The sequence below is a fragment of the Eretmochelys imbricata genome, chromosome 13 (genome assembly GCF_965152235.1).
Source record: "Eretmochelys imbricata isolate rEreImb1 chromosome 13, rEreImb1.hap1, whole genome shotgun sequence".
Classification (NCBI taxonomy): domain Eukaryota; kingdom Metazoa; phylum Chordata; order Testudines; family Cheloniidae; genus Eretmochelys; species Eretmochelys imbricata.
In genome coordinates, this window is record NC_135584.1 from 16175031 (window position 1) to 16198064 (window position 23034).

The following is a 23034-nucleotide window of genomic DNA, read 5'->3' on the forward strand; positions in this document are numbered from 1 at the left end:
TGCTGAATCCATGTACCTTTTTTTGCTACTGCTGGCACTATATGCCATTTATGAAATGAAGTATTTTAAATGCTGACATGGAAACGGAGTAAAAACACAAGAACGGGTCAGATCAAAGGTCCATCGAGCACAGTATCCGGTCTTCTGACAGTGGCCAATGCCAGGTGCTTCAGATGGAATGAACAGAGCAGGTAATCATCAAGTGATCCATCCCCTGTTGCACATTCCCAGCTTCTGGCAAACAGAAGCTAGGGACACCATCGCTGCTCATCCTGGCCAATAGCCATTGATGGACCTGTCCTCCATGAACTTATCTAGTTCTTTTTTGAAGCCTGTTATATAGTCTATAGTAGAGTGATGTCAAGGTCATGAATGAAGGGAACAGTAGCTTTTATAAAACCTAAATAAATAAAATCTAAATGAATTCTTTGCATCGGTCTTCACAGCTGAGGACGTGAGGGAGATTCCCAAACCCAAGCCATTCTTTTTAGGTAACAGATCTGAGGAACTGTCCCAGATTGAGGAATCACTGGAGGAGGTTTCGGAACAAATTGATAAATTAAACAGTAATAAGTCACCAGGACAGATGATATTCACCCAAGAGTTCTGAAGGAACTCAAATGTGAAACTGCAGAACTAACAGCTGTAGTCTGTAACCTATCATTTAAATCAGCTTCTGTACCAGATGACTGGAGGATAGCTAATGTAATGCCAATGTTTTAAAAGGGCTCTAGAGGTGATCCCGGCAACTACAGACCAGTAAGTCTAACGTCAATACCAGGCAAATTAGTTGAAACGATAGTAAAGAATAAAATTGTCAGACACATAGAAGAACATAAATTGTTGGGCAAAAGTCAACATGGTTTCTGTAAAGGGAAATCATGTCTTACTAATCTATTACAGTTCTTTGAAGGGGTCAAACAAACATGTGGACAAGGGGGATCCAGTGGACATACAGTATTTTGATTTCCAGAAAGCCTTTGATAAGGTCCCTCACCAAAGGCTCTTATGCAAAGTAAGCTGCCATGGGATAAGAGGGAAGGTGCTCTCATGGATGAGTAACTGGCTAAAAGATAGGAAACAAAGGGTAGGTATAAATGGTCAGTTTTCAGAGTGAGAGAGGTAAATAGTGGTGTCCCCCAAGGGTCAGTTCTGGGACCAGTCCTATTCAACATATTCATAAATGATCTGGAAAAAGGGGTAAAACAGTGAGGTGGCAAAATCTGCAGATGATGCATAACTACTCAAGATAGTTAAGTTCACCCTAGCAAAGAAACCTGGTTCTGTAGTGAATTGTAATCAGTTGCTTACTGACTACAGCACATATTGCAAAATATCTTTCTGTAAGCATAGTGAATTACTTTTGTTATACAAGTACTTTTCCCCCAAGAAACTTTCATTTTCATCTTGTGTAAATCAGACATTTTCAGTCACCATGGCCATGTAAGTGTTTTGATTTGTGCATGCACTGTTTTGGGCTGATAAGTAACAAGCTTGCTGACCTCAAACTTGTCTATTTCTCCCACAGTGATAAATCCTACAGTTATACATTTACAATCAGTTTTAAAAGGTAATTGTGTGGGTACTGTTAAGAACTAAGGACATTCTAAACTAGCTTAGAATAGCAATTTTAGAGTTCCTAGTTTATTCATGGTAGCCTCTCATCAGTTTGCATACTGTAAAGCTCCAGAGGTTACTTCTCTCTCATAAGCTTTTAAAAATCTATTATATTACTAAGTTTTCACAGTATAGTACTGTTATGTAAAATGCCACAGGGTACTTGGACTTTAGAGATTTTAGAAAAAATAGTGGTTAATGTTTCATTTACAAAAGCAACATAAAGCCAATCTTCTCTCTCTGGCACTTCCAAAAGAGCCTGTCTGGAAAGGAAAGAGTTCTGATTCATAGCTATTTGCTTAAGAACATATATTTCTGGTTTGACATGCAAGTGCAAAGTTTCAGTAATGTGCACAGAAGAGTTAGCTACTATACCTATATAGCAGCTAAATTATGAAATTGACGGACACGAGCATACTTTCCATTGCCAAACCATCTAGGATTTGCAGCAAGACTTTCTGCAATCTCCCTCTACATTTCTAAGAAGAAAATAAGTTTTTACTTGGAGGTTCATGGTACTGCATGAGAAACCAAATTATATTCTTTTTAGCCAAACTCCAAATATAAATATTGCATCTGGACCATCTGTCCCAAGTTTCTGCCCAATAAGCTATTGCAGATGCCAATACTCGAAGGGTGTTATTTTCAAAAGTGCTTAGTGTTGACTTAATTCTCCTTCCATTCAAGTTAATAGCAAAACGTCCACTGGTCTCAGTGGAAGCATTAGACCAATGCTGAGCATTTGAAAATCCCAACCTAAATTCTTAAGGAGTATTAAAATGGAAATATTGTTAGTTCCACATGTACTAGATTCATCCTTTATTAATAACCTCTTTTTTTGCAAAATAAGACAACCCAAGAGAAATGGCGCATTATTAAAATTACTTGATGAAGGCTACTCAATGTAAAAAAAGGTGCTATCAGACTGTTGAGCCATCTGGCATCCTCAGAACGGTTTTCCTTTAGTTAAAATGAACTGATGTAGTACATTAATCAGGGTGTTACAAACAGGGCAGGTGGGAGGGGAGAGAGAATAACCAATGCAAACTGCTATATTCTTATCCTCTCCGGGTGGAAAAAAAAAATAAAAATATATAAAACCCACCAATAAAATCTGTGTTAAACCCTTGAAAACATGTTCCATAGAATCTCTACAGATAGTAATTCCATGTTCTAATAAGAATAGAACAGTAGGGATCTATTATCGACCACCTGACCAGGACAGTTATAGTGACGATGAAATGCTAAGGGAGATTAGAGAGGCTATCAAAATAGAGAACTCAATAATAGTGGGGGATTTCAATTATCCTCATATTGACTGGGTACATGTCACCTCAGGACGAAATGCAGAGACAAAATTTCGATACTTTAAATGACTGCCTCTTGGAGCAGCTAGTACAGGAACCCACAAGGGGAGAGGCAACTCTTGATCTAGTCCTGATCTGAGAGCAGGATCTGGTCCAAGAGGTAACTAACGTGGCTGCTTGGAAACGGTGACCAACATTTAACATTCCTGTGATAAGAGGAACACCTCAACAGCCCAACACTGTGGCATTTAATTTCAGAAAGGGGAACTATGCAAAAATGAGGAGGTTAGTTAAACAGAAATTAAAAGGTACAGTGACTAGAGTGAAATCCCTGCACGCTGCATGGACACTTTTCAAAGACACCATAACAGGAGACTCAACTTAAATGTATACCCCAAATTAAAAAACACAGTAAAAAAAAAAAAAAAAAAAAAAAAAGAAAGAGACATCATGGCTTAACCACCATGTAAAAGCAGTGAGAGATAAAAAGGCATCTTTTAAAAAGTGGATGTCAAATCTTAGTGAGGTAAATAGAAAGGAGCATAAACACTGCCAAATTAAATGTCAGAAGAAAAGCCAAAAAGGAGTTTGAAGAACAGCTAGTCAAAAACTCAAAAAGGTAATAACAAAATGTTTTTAAGTACATCAGAAGCAGGAAGCCTGCTAAACAACCAGTGGGGCCCCTGGATGATCGAGATACAAAAGGAGCACTTAAAGACAATAAAGTAATCGCAGGGAAACTAAATTAATTATTTGCTTCAGTCTTTACGGCTGAAGATGTTAGGGAGATTCCCAAACCTGAGCAGTCTTTTGTAGGTGACAAATCTGAGGAATTGTCACAGATTGAAGAGTTGTTAGAGGAGGTTTTGGAATTAATTGAGAAACTTAACAGTAACAAGTCACTAGGACCAAATGGCATTCACCCAAGAATTCTGAAAGAACTCAAATGTGAAATTGCGGAACTATTAACCCTGGTTTGTAATCTGTCCTTTAAATCAGCTACTGTACCCAATAAGTGGAAGATAGCTAATGTAATGCCAATATTTAAGAAGGGCTCTAGAGGTGATCCTGGCAATTACAGACCGGTAAGTCTATCGTCGGTACCGGGCAAATTAGTTGAAACAATAGTAAAGAATAAAGTTGTCAGACACATAGAAGAACAAATCGTTGTGCAAAAGTCAACATGGTTTCTGTAAAGGGAGATCATATCTTACTAATCTATTAGAGTTCTTTGAGGAGTCAAACATGTGGACAAGGGGAATCCAGTGGCTATTTTGTAGCCTATTTCTGCTGATCGTGAAAAATATGGAGCAACATGGGCATCCAATTATTACTTAAATATGCAAGTACTTGTTGCAGGCAGATTTCAAGTTATTGAATGGTGCCCTCTTCCTCGTTACCAAATCACTTATGTAGTTCACACTAAATCTCCTGGGAATAAAAAGGACTGCTGGATTAGGATTACTCCCATTTTCCCATTTGTGCCTTTATACTTTTATATTAGATTAAGGATTTTCATTTAGATTATAATAACAGATAAACTTAAGTTGTGTGCACTTGAAGATGAATATTTAGAGTGCTGTAAACTCTGTTCTAAGAAAAATTAATACTTTTCCTGAAGAGAAACAAAAACGTAAACACTGAATCCTATAAATGGAGATATAAGCACCACAGTTCACATAAGCCTAGTTGAGTGAAGTGATCTAGGGACACATGCACCTGACAGAAGAGAACTAGTTTCTCTTATATGCTTCTAAATACAATATAAATTCTTAATTTCTTTAGGCTAAAATTCTAAGCTTTTTGCTACAGAGAGCAGGCTTCTATTATGCAATGAAAAAAGTCCCCATTTGTGAAAATTGGTGTTTGCTAACATGCACCAAGGAAGTATGTTTATGGAACAGAGACATCATTTGAAGGAATTTGATCATGACTGAAAATTAAATATAAATTCCAGTTCTGTATGAGATTAACAATAGACTCTGAATACCTTAATCCATCTATGACTGACAAGCAGCTTAAGAAATTTCCTTAGAAAGACAAAACCAGCTACCTCACACAAAGTACAATGAAAACAGGCTATATTCTTGCTTCTTATTCTACATTTAATTTAGCATTATTTATGTAATTTACAAAGTGATAAACAACTAGCATGCAAAAATCATAGCAAGAATAAGGCAAAGGTACATCTACTATGGTGATGGCACCATATACATATCCTATATACACACAGACCCTATTCATGTAAGGGTATGTCTACTTTGCTAAGAAAGTGTGTTAATTCAGGTTAAAATAGCAGTGAAGACAAGGAAACTGAACATTTAACTCTGGTTGAACTGGAGCTGCTAACCCCAGGATCCCCTATAGGCTCTGTCTCAACCTGCTAACTTGAGTTAAAAGCTAAGTTGCCTTATCTTCACTGCTATTTTAACCTGAGTTAGCTAACGCAAGCTAAGAACATACTTTTTTTGGGCAATGTAGACATACCCCAAGAGAGAACTGGGCCTTATGCAGTTCTTTCACCTGAAGGATGGAAGCATCCTAGATTCAAAGAATGACTCTGGTGCTAAATAGGGATGTCCTGATGTCAAGAACAGTCTTTCATAGACACACTAATAAATTAGGACACCACTGTAACACTCCAGTACATTAAAGACAAAAACAGGACTAGATAAGTTTCAGAGTAGCAGCCGTGTTAGTCTGCATTCGCAAAAAGAAAAAAGGAGTACTTGTGGCACCTTAGAGACTAAAATTTATTTGAGCATAACCTTTCATGAGCTACAGCTCACTTCATCGGAGGCATTGTAGTGAAAAACACATGCATCCGATGAAGTGAGCTGTAGCTCACGAAAACTTATGCTCAAATAAATTTGTCAGGACCATATAAGCCAACCATGCATGGGATTTTTTTAGTTGTTTTCTTCATGCTAATAATTCAGATTTGTGAGTTGAAAGCAAGTTACACAGGACAGATAGATCATGAAATGAGAAAGTGTTTATCCTATTAGCATGGTGTCCAAAGCAATTTACCAAGGAATGCCACTCTGCAAAGCCAAATGACTATCAACAACTTGTATGTCTCCAAAGAGAGTTCCCTAAATGTAGAGACGCAACTCCTATTACTTCCCTTTACTTTTTTTACAGTTCAGACCACACTGCCATGCCCATTCCACCACACCCTGCAACTTGACTAGTCTCTTGCTCATAAAATTCCACTTCCTGTCAGCATTGGCTGATATCAGCTCCCAAATTATAAAGCATGTTTAAGCAAGATTACTTCAAACTCCCGTTAGCAGTGTTAGTATTTAAAGAAGTTCCCTGAATAAAAAGTACGCAGTACATCCACCTCCAGAAACATCTTACTTAAGAATGCAAACAAAAACAAAAGGAAAAGGAGTACTTGTGGCACCTTAGAGACTTAAATTTATTTGAGCATAAGCTTTCGTGAGGTACAGCTCACTTCATCACATATAGGCAAAAAAAATGCTTAGACATGTTAAATTAAAGACTACCAGGCACACAATAGTGTCCATGGATGATTAACTACTAAGCTTACATATAAGCGCAGTAGCATATTTTGCTAGAAGTGGAGATGGGAGCACTGTGTATTTAATGGCAGATTCAAAGCCTAGAGAACCAAAAGCACAGGAATTTACATATATAAAGTGTCTGATATGGAGAATGCACACTGTAGGGAAGGTTTTACAATTAAGAGCCCTTACAGGACAAGCAAAAGACCTTAAAATTCTGGAGTTTACACAGCACAGGTATCATAGTAACATCTGAGGAAAATTTGAAATTGTTTGTTTTTTTGGATAACTACTGACAGAAGCACCACTAATTTAAGTAGCAGTATTAACTTATTTACTGCTATTAAAGCCATCACAACAGTGGCACATAAGCCTCTGTGAGCAGCACAAGTGACTCATCTTTGCATAGTCCAGAACATAACAGATTCAGAAGAAAAAACTAAGGAACTTCCTTTCCTGTTGAGTCTGGTTTAATCCTAAAAGGGACCATCTTTTTCTGCCTCTGTACAGAGCATAACATAATGGGTCTCTGGTCCATAAATGATACAATATAATTTGGGTGTAATGCGTTGCATCTAGGAAGCTCAGGTATTCTTTTTGATTAAATACACTCATTGCATAAAAAGATTTTTCTTTGCTCTGCATCCTTCTTGACACACTTTCAAAATACAATTATAAAAATAACACTTTCTACAATAATAAGCCTACATAACCTAGTATCAGAACACATTTAAAATCTTAATCTCCCAAAGTATTCCAAATCCTCCATATCTAGGGAAAACATATCGAACTTTGCAACATTCCCTTAAAGTTGATATCTACGGTTACTTCAGACCAGGAACAAGGCAGCAAGTTCAAAAGCTGAGGTGGCTCTCACAGGGTGCCTTGCCACTCTTATGAGTGGCATGCCAGCTGTGGTGGTTGTGTTGATCTCATTTGTGGCAGCATTAGTTTATTGGTTTGGGCTTCAGACTGTGCCATCATTTCGTTGTGGGAAGCATCTGATGATCCCTCCCCTTCTCCAATCCATGGAGCCACTGCTACCTCCACCCCCCTTCTGCCTCAGCATGCCACCTCAAGAAACTACTAGGCACTAACTGAGAAGACAAGTTCTCACTCTTATACAGTATACATACTACATTTTTATGACTTAGCTTTTAGCATGAGTTCATGGTGGCGGAGTCTACAACAACAGCTCTACTAGAGCACACGATGACTAAGAGCAACCACTGTCACAGGCAAACTCTTTGCTTTACACTACTGGCTGGAAACCACCGCCTCTTTGTTCTGAGAAGTCCTCTTGACAACACTCATTGACAAAGATGGGGACTCAGCAGTTGAGTAATATTGGCAGAGCACTTGAATCGCAGAGGTGCAGCTGCTGGATCACAGCAGATATTATCCTTCAGTACTTACTATGCTTGAAGTTTTATGTTACTTATGAAACAGTATCAATAACAGAAGCCTTGAGCTACACTTATGTGATGCTTCTGGAGAAGATCAATATTGCTGATTTAACTAGCACAGTTTTCATCAAGCTCTTCACTACTTCTTGTGAACCTGGCATGCTATGACCACCACTATCTGACACACGCAAGTAGGCAAATTGCAGCTTGTGTGGAAAACTTCCCTTTATCAGAAGTTTAGCAAAGAAATATTGCTCTGTGGTTCAGTCAGCTGTGTAAAGGAGAACAAGGATAGTTTATCGAGACCTTCTAGACCAATGTAGTAGTCGCTGAACTACATTTGTACTTGTCGGTTATAATATTTCCTCCATTTTGAGGACCTTTTTTTATTGGAAAAGAGTGCCCATGTTATGCATGTAGTTTTTATGTTTAAGATGCAATTCAGTATTTGTACAATTCTCCAACTTCATCCTCTTGCTATCCCAGTCAGTGTTTTTGTGTCAAAGGCCATAAGCTTATTTTTCCCTCCACTGGCCTGCACCTTGTACAATCATTTACACCTGCCAGAAGTGGGTGTAAAATGCTACCAGTCAGAATGGTAGCAATTTATACCCATTTCACACTAACTTTACACAGGTGTAAATGACTGTACACTGTGCAGGGCAGCGGAAAAAACAGGCCTCATGTAATAGTGGAATTGAGATCATCTGAACCAATATGGGTTATTTGTCTTGCCAGCAAAAGGAAGTAGAATCTTAGTTGAAAGATTCATTTTAAAAATAGATCTTATCTATTTTCCTTGTGATCACACTTAAAGGTCACACTGTTTATAATACTGGAACCTGTTACTGTGGAATTACAGGATGATATAAACAAGTAATTTTCATTGAAATGTGTATAAGAAAAAGAAAGGGCTATGAGAACATTACTCTATGTCGACCACTTGCTCCTGTTCCACAAAGAATCTGACAAACAGAACGGCTTTTTAGTTAATGCTGAGACATTCTATACTTGGTAAACTAAGCACCGCAGTGGAAATGTGGAGTTCTGAGCTGGAAAGGCAAGAAAAAGCATCTGAAAGATCAAGACCAGAAGAGCATTCATTTTTAACCTAATCAACCTAACCATCAACAACTGTGCTTTAAAAATAAGTGAATCCAATGAGGTAGTAAAAAATGGTACATTTTCTGTTTACCAGTTTTCTTTCTGCCCTTAACTGTACCTGTGCAGCTCCACTAACATTATTGGGGCTATGTTGTGAAACCAATGGCATAATCTGCCTCCAACTTATTTTTAAAAAATGGTGAGATTCAAATTTCTTACACAACAGGGGAAAAACATTGAGCTACACACTCAACCCTGATTAAATCCCTGATGCCTAGGACCAATATCCTCTGAGGTGGGACCTTAACCCTCACTGAACATTTTATCCTCCTGTAGCAAAGGTGCCTTTCTTCTTTTGTCTCTGCAGTGCATTCAGCAGAACCAACAGCTGAGTCAGCTATAGCTTCAGATGGTGGGAGTAGCAGTTGTATGCACAGAAGGAACAAAGATACTGCTATGGAAGGGAGGAGGACAGTGCTATGGAAAACAGTAAGCCGCATGCTCTGCGCAGCAACTATCTCTTGTAGGAGAAATTGGAAAAAAAGAAAATAAAGAGCTACCTTACTGCCTGGCTCTCCTATCAAAGCAGGAAGCAACTGTAAAGAGACAAGATGATGCCCAAATGTTCCAGAGAGGAGGAATACAGCTTTAGTCTGCAAGCATGACAGTCTCTGAAATAGGCTTCCATAATGTAAATACTGACATATTATTAACACTTACATCTAAACCAGGTTATCTGGGTATCTATTGTGGCTGTAAGTTTTCATTAAATCCAGCTCTTAACCCATTTCTCCTCTCCATCCCCAAAATAAGTCTGTCCAGCTAAATAGAAGAACATTGGTCTCACAGTTTTTCCATTCAAAGGATTAACTCTTTGGAAACTGCACGGATATATGTCTTAAACCAGTAATTTAAAAAGACTATTCTTAAAAGGTTAAGACAACATTTGGTTTACCATAATGGAGTGGATAGGAGCAGATAATAGGTAGTTGGTGAAAACGCCATGAACCTCCACATGAGACACAGAACAGTCAGGAGTAATGACAATTTGTCATGGCACTCTTCTTTAGAGCTAAAATCTATTCATTTTTTCAGATATTAAAAAAAAGTGATCAGTCATAGACAGCTCATCAGAGGTTCTGTTAACATTTCCACCAACTCTGATGCCCTTTACCACCTCACTACTCATGAGTGGAAGGGCAATAACAACTCATGGAAATAATCTGGTCAACATTTGATATTTTAGCACTTCAGCTTGTTTGAGGTGGAAAATGGAACTAACTTCCCCAAAGTTAAAAAACAAAAAGGCCCCATTTAAAAACATCTTTTGGAAGATCTTGCAATATGCTGTCTAAACAGATCTTTCACTATCTTCCCCTATTCTCCTTCTCAACATGTTAAGACCTGTCATGCCTGTACAAAGAACCTTCTTTTAAGTTAGTTCTCATATTCTTGAATTTCCCTGCTTTCCTGGCATATCATCAAAGTCAACTGCATCCAATTCTATGATTCCATTTCTTAGAATTAGGTTAATCTTACCAATACTACTTTATAATTTGGTTTTCACAAAGTATCTTCCATAGTTTAGAAAACCAAATACTCCTGTGAACGTAACGATTTTTTGGACAACATATTAATCTACATTGATTTTACTACACAGTCCAGTTAGTTGAGAACGTGGTGTCTGTCAGAATGCTTTCTGCACTTCTCATTTTTAATGAGACAAAGAACAGGTTACCAAACTCTCATCTGTCAAACTGAATTTTTTAGCAGAGTCAAAATCTTTAGATGCCAAATCATTCAAAAGAGGTAGGACTGTGAAGCTATCCTAGCCCTCAGATTTTGAATCTCTTGATTTCTCTTTTTAAAATCTGAATAACTAGGCAGTTCAATGTGGTGTGGAATCCTTCCCCACTGAGCAAGTTAGCTATTTAGTAGTTTTCATTTGCTGTGTACACTGTATGAAATCTTTTCTGTTTTCAGCCACTATACATTATGAAGTTCAATAGCAAAGACTGAAAATAGTAAGTGGCATACAAACTAGTTCAGTAGTTAGCTTTTTGCCCTACATAACTACTTTATGCACAGTCTCCTCTCCTATCTATATTAGTTACTATGTTTGGATTTCTGTCAAGTTCAACTTTGTTGCAAAGTTCTATTATTTATGCCTGACACTGACTATGTAGCTTTCGTCGTTGGGGGTGAGAGAGAGAGAGAAGGGAAAATTAAAATACTTTAAGAATACACAAATAAGCATGGTAATGTCACTGATTTAAAATTAAGCATGGTATAGAAGTCTAAAATTATGTTTTATCAAAGTCAGAGATACTTCATCTCATGCTCTGCCGACAAAACTATACCTCAAAGTAGCACGTCAAGCAGAATTTTAGGTGTTTCACATTTAGTGATTAAAAACTTAGATGAACATAACTATTTTGCTGCCGTTTTCTGCCACAGCCTGTGTGCAGCAACACAGCACATTTGGCAGTATTCAAATTTAAGTTAACCCTTTCTGGTGCACAGAAGCTAGTCACTTAAAACTAACAACCATACCCATATAAAGGAACAAATGTTCATTTGGTTGCAACCCCAGATAATACAAAGCAATTGCTAAAATCTGAAATCCAAGTATGTCTCTCTTCATATTGCTTGTTCCCCCAATGTGAAATTGTTACTCAATTGCTGTAGAAATATAAAATGTGGTAGAGTAGAAAGGAGGGGAGAGCACTAAAAAAGTGATAGTGGGCAAATTTTGAACCTATGAACCTTACTATCTTTCACTTAAATGCACTCAAACTCACTCCTTCAAAGCTTTGAATCATCAGCTGCTGGTGAAGCATCTCTCCAATTCAAACCAGCACTTCATGGGGTTTGTCTTTGAATTAGACTGCAAGATCCTGTTGGATAGGAACTATTTCTTACTATCTGGAAAGCATAAGGAAAGCCCTTTAAAGCATGTACAGAATTTTCCTGGAGCATTCACTACATAAGTTCAGATGAATGCTGCTGGTATACAATTTACTCATAAGTTACGTAATATATTAACATGGAAAATTCTCACCTCTTTTGCCAGTTACTTCTTATACTCCAGCTTAATAATGCTGTGATTTCTGAAACTATAGTCTTCCTAAACAGAATAGCAAAGAGCCTTGTTGGTTAGTATACTGATCTATTTCCAGATGGGTGGTATACATTTTCTATTACCACTGACAGAATCACATAGATTTCTGAGCTGCTTTTATCTTATACTACAAAAAGAGGTTTGGGAGAAGCTGTTGAATCTTCACTTGTGTGTATGGAGAATATATCTAAGTTTCATTATTGATTAAAAAAATGACATTTTTGCATTCTGCCTACCGAAACACCACACACAGGCACTCTGATTCTGTATCATACTGCCTCTCGCGGTAAGCTAGCGAGGGCGTGTCTACTGGCTCGGGAAAGAAACAATGTTTCACAATGATTGGTCAACTCGTTTCCAATGCAAGACACTAAATCCCAATTTTAAATGGCTGTAAACAGTCAATTAAAAAAAATTTTAACACCAAAACCTACAGATTAGATCTATTTTTAATGCATTAGATTGCTCTGAATATTTCTTTACTCATTATGTAATTTCTCTCTCAATTTTTATACTACACTCATACTACAGTATCTTACAAATCAGTATTTACATAGAATAATGCAATTCCTATGTTTTAGATTCCTCTCTCTACTTGATACATCTGGTTCATTGTCTTGTGTGTAGCTGACTCCTTCTTTCCTTGTTGAGAACGTTATGGAAAACTAGGCTAAAGAGAAAAGTAGGGCTGTCAAGTGATTAAAAAAAGTTTATCACGATTAATTACACTGTTAAACAGTAACAGAATACCATTTAAATATTTTTGGAAGTTTTCTACATTTTCAAATAAACGGATTTCAATTACAACAGAACAAAATACAGTGCTCTATAGTTATTTTTATTACAAATATTTGTGCTGTAAAAAAACAAAATAAATAGTATTTTTCAACTCACTTCATACAAGTACTATAATACAATCTCTTTATCATGAAAGCTGAACTTACAAATGTAGAATTATGTACAAGGAAAAAAACCTGCATTCAGAAATAAAACAAAATGTAAAACTTCAGAGCTTACAAGTCCACTCAGTCATACTTCTTGTTCAGCCACTCAGACAAACAAGCTTGTTTACATTTGTAGGAGATAATGCTGCCCACTCCTTGTTTACAACGTCACCTGAAAGTGAGATTTGCATGGCAGTGTTGTAGCTGGAGTTGCAAGATATTTACGTGTGGTAAAGATTCATATGTCCCTTCATGCACCAGTCCAGAGGACGTGTCCATGCTGATGATGGGTTCTGCTCAATAACGATCCAAAGCAGTGCAGACTGACCGACGCATGTTCAATTTCATCCTCCGAGTCAGATAACACCAACAAACGGTTGATTTTCTTTTATTGGTGCCTCAGGTTCTGTAATTTCCGCATCGGAGTTTTGCTCTTTTAAGAATTCTGAAAAAATGCTCCATACCTCGTACTCCTCAGATTTTGGAAGGCAATTCAGATTCTTAAATCTTGGGTCGAGTGCTATAGCTATCTTTAGAAATCTCACACTGGTACCTTCTTTGAGTTTTGTCAAATCTGCTGTGAAAGTGTTCTTAAAACGAACACGTGCTGGGTCATCATCCGAGACTGCTATCACATGAAATATATGGCAGAATGTAGGTAAAACAGTGCAGGAGACATACTATTCTCCCCTAATCAAATTTTGACTTCAATCAAAATTTAATTAATGCCCTTTTTTTTTTTGAGCACGTCATCAGCATGAAAGCATGTCCTATGGAATGGTGGCTGAAGCACAAGGGGCATATGAATGTTTAGCATACCTGACACGTAAATACCTTGCAATGCTGGCTACAAAAGTGCCAGGCCAACGCCTGTTCTCACTTTCAGATGACATTGCAAGTAAGAAGCCGGCAGCATTATCTCCCGTGAACGTAAACCAACTTGCTTGTCTGAGTGACTGGCTGAACAAGAAGTAGGACTGAGTGGACTTGTGGGCTCTCAAGTTTTACATTGTTTTCTTTTTGAATGCAGTTATGTAACAAACAAAACCTACATTTTTAAGTTGCACTTTCACAATAAAGAAATTGCATTAGGGTATTTGTAAAAGGTGAATAATACTATTTCTTTTATCATTTTTACAGTGCAAATATTTGTAATAAAATTATAAAGTGAGCACTGTACACTTTGTATTCTGTGTAATTGAAATCAATATATTTTAAAATGTAGACAAAATCCAAAAATATTTATAATTTCTACTGGTCTTTTATTGTTTAACAGTGCAATTAATCGTGACTAATTTTTTTTTTAAACCATGATTAATTTTGAGTTAATCGCATGAGTTAACTGCGATTTATCGACAGCCCTAGAGAAAAGTGAAATTTACAGTGGCAAGATCTCTGATCACACTCCAGAAGGAAGATCCACAGTGTTGGGCCAGCCACCATGAAAGGTCTGTTCCTCGTCACAAATTTAACCCTTGCAGTTTAAGATTTCATAGTTCATGTAGAATGCTGTTGTTGAGAGAGAATGTGTTCTTAGCTGTCTAAGACTAACGTAATGGAATGTGTAAATACTGTTACACCTGCTAATGACAAAAGTACATTAAACCACTTGAAAAGTGGTCATCTAGTTCCACTGAAACCAATATTTTCAGAGCTTGCCTTGTACAACGACAGTTTAAGACTTCTTGCAGAAAGGCTTTTCAATAATCATGTACATCCTCTACACCTACAGAAGAAAGCAGAAAGGATATTATTTGTCATCTTCCCCAGGTGTCGAAGAGCTGGGTACTTTTTCTTTATTAAACCACAATCATACAAACAGTACTTGAACTTGAAGTGAAGCACAGAACTGAACAGACACTTGTGTACGCATAACAAACTATTCAAGGGGGACAGTGGTCAAGTTGAACTTCAGCAGGTTGTTTTGTTTGTTTTTTTAATTAAAGAGGGATTTTTTTTCTGAATTTCTTCTTAATCTTCACTTATAGATGAGAGAACTGGTTTTATCTTCCAGTATTGGTGATTTTTTTCTTAAGAACAGCAAACATTTAGGGTAGGATGACCAGATAGCAGGTTTGAAAAATCAGGACAGGGATAGAGGGTAATAGGCACCTGTATAAGACAAAGCCCCAAATATTGGGACTGTCCCTATAAAATCAGGACATCTGGTCACCCTAATTTAAGGTAATTGCTAGCATCTGCTTTCCCGTAAGTGACAGGAATAGTACACTGCAATTCTCAACAACTATTACATGAACATGTGCTAACAGTTTTATTTTGAAAATAATGAAGTTTTACATTTATAATTATATAAATGTACACATTTAAAGTGTTTAGAGATGCCAAAATCCCTTGGACAATCCCCATACATGTTTGCTTTTTTTTTTTTTTTTTTTTTTTTTAAATCAGCGTCAGTTTATGGTAACCCCTTTCCTGTGAATGAATGTGTGTGTGTATTATATATATTCCCCCCCAAGAAATAGTCCTTTTAAAATTAGCAGCATAAAGTAAAAAATTGGTATTAAAACAAACCCAGGGACATTTTAACTAGCCATTCAAATTATTTTTAAAAATTCTTTTAAAAATAACACTTGTGTGCCAATGTTTATCAGTCTCAATTTTAATGAGATGTAGCCTCCTACTCAGTCCACATTCTCAAACACTTTCACTCAGTACAGAAAGGCTATTCCTCTAACAGAGACAAAAAGGCCTCTGTTCTGAGAGAAGAAAACTCAGTTGTAAAGCAAGAGACAATGGTCAAAGGAGAAAATCCCTGTATGATGTATAACTCCCACTATTATAGCAGCTCAGCATTACAACAGAATGGTGTTAGGGCTCATGATTACTATTTATAAGTACCTGATATGCCACTCACTTGCAGATTATGCCTACTGCATTATTATGGTCTTGCTTGTATTTTTCTGGCATGAGTAGTAAATGTTCGTGTTTTCTTGGCAAACGTACTGTACAATTCTGTTCCCATTGAAATCCGTGACCAAAGTCCCATTGACTTTAATGGGAGCAGGATCAAAATCTTACTGAAGAGTTGTTTCTTTCTTTCCCGCACTACAGTAATTAGGTCTCAAATCACAGGTGCTTTATAAATCAGTTTCGCCATGGATATCTAGTTACTGAGTATAATTTCATTTTACAAGTGGAAAAAACAGGAGGTACGGCTGTTAATTTGCTTGCCAAAGTACACGAATTTAGCAGCAAAACTGGTGACAGAACTCAGGTCTCCCAACTTTCAACCTTGTGCCCCCTATCCTCTGGGCCATGCTCTTATCCCACTGTGAAAATTACATTTTACATGTACATAAGAACGGCCATACTAGGTCAGACCAACAGTCCATCTAGCCTAGTATCCCATCTTTTGGCAGCAGCCAGTGCCACATGCTTCAGAAAGAATTAACAGAACAGGACAATTATCCAGTGATCATCCCTGGTTGTCCAGTCCGTTACAAATACCCAAGCCTGGTTTGATTCATACGGAGTCCAACATATCAAAGCATTTTGCAACACTTGGACAGTAGCCACTCGTAAATTCAGATACTGGATTGCAACTACTATTCCAAATCATATCCAGTATTATACACCAAATCAACATTCATACTAAAGTCAGAATTGACACTCCCAGTTAGAGTAGCCACCTAGAAAGCAGCAACAGTTTCTCAACTTAAGTGCCAAGGACTAGAAGCCCCAAGTTGCACCCAACCTCTGGGCAAGACAACTTTGATTTATAATTCATGTTAGTTTCATATGCAAGCTGGGTCTTAAGATAAATAAAAGATTTCATTTTCCAAGTCAAACTTCAGTTTAGTTGCCTATGGGTCTTAAAACTAGGTAGGTTAAAGGTATTAAAGCCTAAGCAGCATATTTTAAAAGGTATACTGTCAATTAAAGTAATCTGTCCAAAACCTTTTGATCTACCATTCCTATTATTGAAGGATTAAGGAAAATATTTCTTTCTGCATTTGAGAACAGGTTGTGTGTAGTCAATTTCACTGTCACCCCTTTATAACCAGTCTCTTACAGCAAAGGGAGAAAGAAAAGAATGTAAATAAGAAATCATGGATGTGTGACTGTAAACCCACAAAGAGTAGCATAGGGATTCAGGGGGCAGATATAGTAACTGAAACTAATTTTAACTTTTTTTCTGTTAGATTTTAAGCAGATGGTTCCCTTTTTAAAATTGAATTGCAATGGAAAGACATCAGGCTTTTTGCCTTTTTTGCTTCTTTATTATATGTTTTTTTAGTGGGAATAACATTTATCTTGTAGTGGGCAAATCTGCCAATATTTGAGCATTTCCTTAGACATACCTGATAGAGTTATATATTGGGGCCTACATAAAATCACCCTGCATTTTGAAGGACTACTCCTTGCAGCAATCTCACTAAAATCTTATCTTGCCTATTTTCTTGGAGAACTGTGATGTTTCACTGTCCATTTACTGTTACGGCTGAGTGTCCCCTTTACACACCATCTTCCCTCCCTCAACAGCAAACCTAAACTTTGCTTAGCTTCAGGCTTTTGCTCCTTGTTGGAATATCTGCAGAGGGTGAATTCTCTTCATTCCTATTGACCCTTTGCAGATATTTATGTACTGAACATGTCATTCACCCACCCATACACCACTTATTTTCTAGATTGCATCTCTTTGCCACAGTCTCACATTGCAAAGCTCATATTTGAATGTACTGTCTACCCTTGTCCCTAGCTCTTTCTTGAACTTGCTGTTTTTCATGTATAGGACCCTAATTTGTCTGCGCACTGAAAGGAATACTTACATCATTGTAACTGGTCTAGAACGGCTCCTCACTTTATTCAAGTATTTTCTAAGCAAGAGGTTTTTTTATGACACTGGCATAGGCTAGAAAGCGATTGGGTCCTTTTCCTTGGAAGGATGCCCAAGACAAAATGTCTTATGCTCTACAGTTTTTGTGGCAAACAGAGCTGGTTAAAGTGTTGAGAGGATTTTTTGGTCAAGAAAAATTGAGTGTTTTACAAATGTTTTCCCATTTTTGAGCAACCATTTATGGTGAACCAAAGTAGCTCCACTAAGTACTCAACGCTGGGCCAATTATCTCATCATGTTTTGTAACATACACAAAATATCGAAGTACTTCATTTCAGAAAGACTGTTTCCTTTTGTGGTTTTTTCTTTATACTTTTCCCTGCAAGACTTATTTTTGTTTCTTCACAATGATTATATTCTCTCAGCTGAGCTTAGCTCTCTCCTATCCCACTAAAAAGGTACCTGAGTTTTAGTAGTCACATGGCACCAATGACCAAAGATCTCCTGATCCTGCAGAAGATGATAGATTCCCACTTAGCTTCATCAGCACATATGCTTAGACAGAAGTCATATGGCTATTCCCACCACCTACGAGAGTGATCCAAGCTAGCCACATCTGCTACTGCTTTGAGATCCTTGTAGAATTCATTATCCCCACCCCATACTAAATGCAACTTCGTCTGGCATGTCCAGGAATATGAGCCGATGAATCTGTTTGTTAATTGCTGTTAAGCTTCATTCAGGGCAACATGAAGTGACATGGTATATACATCCTCCTCCTGGACATTTAAGAGTAAGCTTGATACCACCTAGACATTGGAAACTTCTGATAAGGCTAAAGACCTGTTAAACAGGAGGAAGAATATCAGGAAAAAATATAACCGTATCCCTCCAAACTGGCAAAGCTACATACATATGTCTCACTGTAATGCATTAATCTTTGCATGAAGGATGCTATACACAGGAAAGTTGCACTGACAACCCAATAGAGTAATCCATTCTCATGACAGTCAAAGTATGGACTGTAGCAAAGTCCACATGTGAAAGAAAGATGTGCATACTCCCATCCAAATTAGGTTAGAAAAACATGGCTACTGTTGATATTTGGACACCCAGAAGCAACTTGGGCCCCAACAAGAAATTTAGGTTACAAAGAAAACTGTATTAATTGACCTGAAATGTCCTAGTTTTCTTCCTGTTACATTGCTGAGCCTCCAAGCATCATCTCAATGTTACAAGGGTGAATTGAACCTCGCTAGACTATGTTAGAGCAAGTTACTGAACCACACTGGCCAGGTGAGATGGAATCTAAATTTAAAGCTGACTGTTATGGCATACTGAAACGCTTTTTACTTATCCCTCTAACTCCCCCTTAGCGACATTAAAACAGGAGAGGATGACAAGTTGCAACTGATGAAACCCCACGAGACTGCTGTCTCAGCAGAAGAGCCACTGCTCATGACTACACTCCAGGATATTTCAGTAAGAAAGGAGGAGAGCTACTAAAGAATCACTTTCTGCTCCTACTGGGGTCTGCAGTCATATCCCTGCTAACTCATGGCCAATGGTACCAAAGGCAGACGGCAGAGCCAAAAGAATCAGCACAGACATCCAGCCTTCATCCACAGCAGAGTAGAGAACACAAACAAAACCTGCTTCTTGAGCTATCCAGTGAGGACGCCTGCCTAGCTTGGTTTTGTGGTCCCTCCATCACCAACACACACAGTTACTCTTCCACCATGTGTACTTTTAACTGACTGTTTGCAAAATGGGGCAGGAGCAGCACAGGTGTACAACGGGAGGAGTCTTTCACACCACTTGTCTCTTCCACCTAGCTCACCATCTGAGCTTCCTCTTTACTTCCTGTTCCCACCAATTAATTATACGAGAATGATCCCTATTACTAAAGTAATTACCTCATTAGCCCATTATCATCCGGTGTCAGTAATTCCCATGGAAACAGGTTTAGGTTGCTACAGCATACAGAAGGCTACAGCTAGCACTCTGTCACACATACCTAAGCCCCAAATGCCTGAGGTCAGTGGACCACACACACTGCTGGAGTGTTGCTGAGGGGTGACAGCCTTACAGCTGTCAATTCTCTATTTACCCTTCACAGCAAATACAACTGACATTTGTTGTACAAGCATCCCCATGCTGCCCAGCCAACATGCCCCTACTCTGACTTGATACTTAAATTCCATGGCCCTGTTGAGACTGCCAGCAAAAGATGCCAGTTAGTGTTCTTCAGTGACACATGCACGGGAACTAGAACATGATCCACCACTCACTCATTTCACAAAAGCCAAATCAGATTTTCTCTTCTGATCACTGCCAATTCAAATTCAGCACAAGCTGATAACTAAAAGAGCTCAAGTTAAAAAAAGCTATGAACATCCAAAGCAGCCTTTTCGAGGCTGCTTCTACAGCCCAAATCAAATAACTGCTTGCACATACTGTGGCTGTTACCCAATAGGGAGCATAGGATTATGCTGTAAGAACTTCAGTTTGATGACGCAAGTTAAAAGTGGTGCAGCAGCCACAACTGAATTTCTTTATTTCTGCTGTCATAATTCACAACCTTAACATTAGATCAACTTTGTAATACATTAGTCAAAGTTATTTCCTGAGCACTGAGTCTGTGACATCAAATGTTTCAAAAACAGATTAGAAAAAAAACCTAATGTCACAGATTCACGACTTTCAAAGGACATTGAGTTTGGAATGCCACAGAAAGCAAAATACTCAGACCAGTAGTAGATCTTCCTGGAAGTGAACCCAGAACTAAATATTCTTTCACTCTTCATCTCTAATTTTGTGAAGCAAACATCTTCCCCATAGCAGCTCAAAATGTTCCATTAAAGATTTTCTACACTCTGCACACTGTGGATATGAAACAAACTCCATTACGCCACTTTTGTAAAACTCTATGGGGAGAAGTTCAGAGCAAACGAGCAGAGGAGCCCAATTTCACATATTGATCCATTCTGTAGATCATAGCAACCTGGCAACATATGAACTAAAACACTGTCAAACACACATTAAAAGATCTTATAAAACATCAGCTTAAAAAAAGAAAAAAAGGAGAAAAAATAATTTAGAGGTTTGGGAAGAGATAACAACCCAGTCACACACAACATTACCTTTGTAGAGAAACTAGACAGCAAAATAAATTAACAGCAAAAAACTTTGTTACTTTATAATAATGCCACCTGATCTCAACATATTAGGAACTTGAGTTTATCAACCTAGCTATAAGTGTTCCTTATCCTCTCCTGCATCCTGTTTATTTTGGGAATATATTGTCCAGGGAACTTGTTAAAAATACAAGCAATATAAATTAGGACTGCATACTCAAAACCCACCACACTGCCAGTGAAATAACAAAATGTATCTTTTTCTAAAGTCTGCTACTATGAAATTGAAATATTTCTGGGTAAATATAATAGCAAAACAATGTAAAGATATATTTTATATAATACCATTATTGACAAATAACCTCTACCCTGGGGACACCACACAGTTATACACAAATCTATACCTAACCAATTTTACAGTCTTTGTATTATTATAGTGATTCAAAAGCCACATACATGCAACAGCCACCCCACCATCACTCCACTGCGAAAGTGGGCTGGTGTGAGAGTATATGCCTTCATACCCCCTCAGGGCTTAAGAAGAGGTTAAAAGACAGAGAAGGGACTTTATTGCCTCTCCTTAGATTTGGAGAGTGTGTGTGTGATGGTACAAGGATGGTTGAGAAAACATATACCACAAACTCCTTCCCCCATCCACCCTGAGATTGGAGGTGGAGGGTATCAGTTCTCAATTCTGTGCACTGTGTGGGAAAATATATGCATCACTAAGTTCCCCCTCCAGGGAGCTACATTGTAGAGATATATCAATGAAAGAGGACAGAAAAGCTCACCTCAGGGCTTTGTACAAGAGAACTTGTTGCGGGGGGCACACTATTCCCCAAGAACCTTGCAATGCGAAGTGGAGTTTTTGGTTTTTTGGGGTGGGGTGGGGGGGAGCAAGTCTCCTTCCAGCCCGGCGTAGAAGGCTGTGCAAGGGGCAGAACTATGGCCCCAGGAATCATATATGGAGGTTGGTTTTGGAAAGAACCTGGAAGAAAAGGGACGGACCGCCCTCCCACAGGGCCCTCTACAACGAGCTGGCTACTTGCGGGGGAAGAAGATTGCAGCGCTCCCCCTAGAGACCCATGACACGGGAAGGAAACTTCCGAAGAGGACGGGGATGGGAGAGCAGAGCTCGTTCCCCAGAGCCCTACACAGGGCGCAGAGCTCCCCCTCTACAAGGGCCCTGAGAAAGGAGCTACGGGGGGAGCGGGGCGCGGACGTGCACGGGGGGAGAAGGGAGCGAAGGTCCCCACAGAGGCCTGAGCCGGACTGTAGTGGGGGAAATAAATGACGGAGCCTGAGGGCAGAGTTCCCCCACCAGGGCCCTGAGCCAGAGGCTATGAAGGGAACAGAGTTCCCCCCGCCCCCCAGCCGGGGCCCCGGGCCGGAGGGGCGGTCAGGGGGCCACAGCTCCCCCCAGCCGGGGCCCCGGGCCGGAGGGGCGGTCAGGGGGCCACAGCTCCCCCCAGCCGGGGCCCCGGGCCGGAGGGGCGGTCAGGGGGCCACAGCTCCCCCCAGCCGGGGCCCCGGGCCAGTCAGGGAAGGGATGGGGGCAGAGCTCCCCGCCGCCGGGCCCGGGGAAGCGAGGCGGCAGAGCTCCCCGCCGGCGCTGGGGAAGCCGGCTCGGCCCGGCCCCTCACCTGGTAGATGAGGGCCCAGCTGGCGGCCTGGTCGAGCCGGTGGAACTCCTTCTCGATCTCCATGGTGGGGGCCCCCCGCGCCTGGCCCGCCGCCTCCGCTCCCTGCTCCTGCTCCTCCGGCTCCAGCTGCTCGCGGGGCCGCCGCTGCCTGCTCTGCATGTCACCCCCTCCCCGGCCACAGGAACTACGCCGCCAGGCCGGCCACGCCGCTTCCGGGCCCGCCCCCGCTGGGGGAGGCGCGGCTTGGGAGAGGCAGGCAGGGGAGCCGTGCCCCCCCCCCCGGCCTGAGGACTGACAGACAGGGGACCTGACCCTCCCTCCCCGCCCGGGACAGTCAGACACGGGATTTGTGCCTCCCCTCCCGAGGACAGGCAGACAGACGGGGAGCTGTGCCCCCCTCCCCGACCTGAGGACTGACAAACAGACA

The 23034-nt window shown here is 39.6% G+C and overlaps 1 protein-coding gene across 1 annotated transcript in view; it reads right to left on the reverse strand.

Moving 5' to 3' along the window:
* PTPN1 (protein tyrosine phosphatase non-receptor type 1) overlaps window positions 1-22777 on the reverse strand; it is a 61467-nt gene extending 38690 nt beyond the window's left edge. The window contains exon 1 of the mRNA XM_077831842.1: window positions 22608-22777. Coding sequence (XP_077687968.1) covers window positions 22608-22766 — 159 coding nt within the window. The 5' untranslated portion in view covers window positions 22767-22777. The remainder of the gene's footprint in view (window positions 1-22607) is intronic.
* Between the last annotated feature and the right edge of the window lie 257 nt (window positions 22778-23034).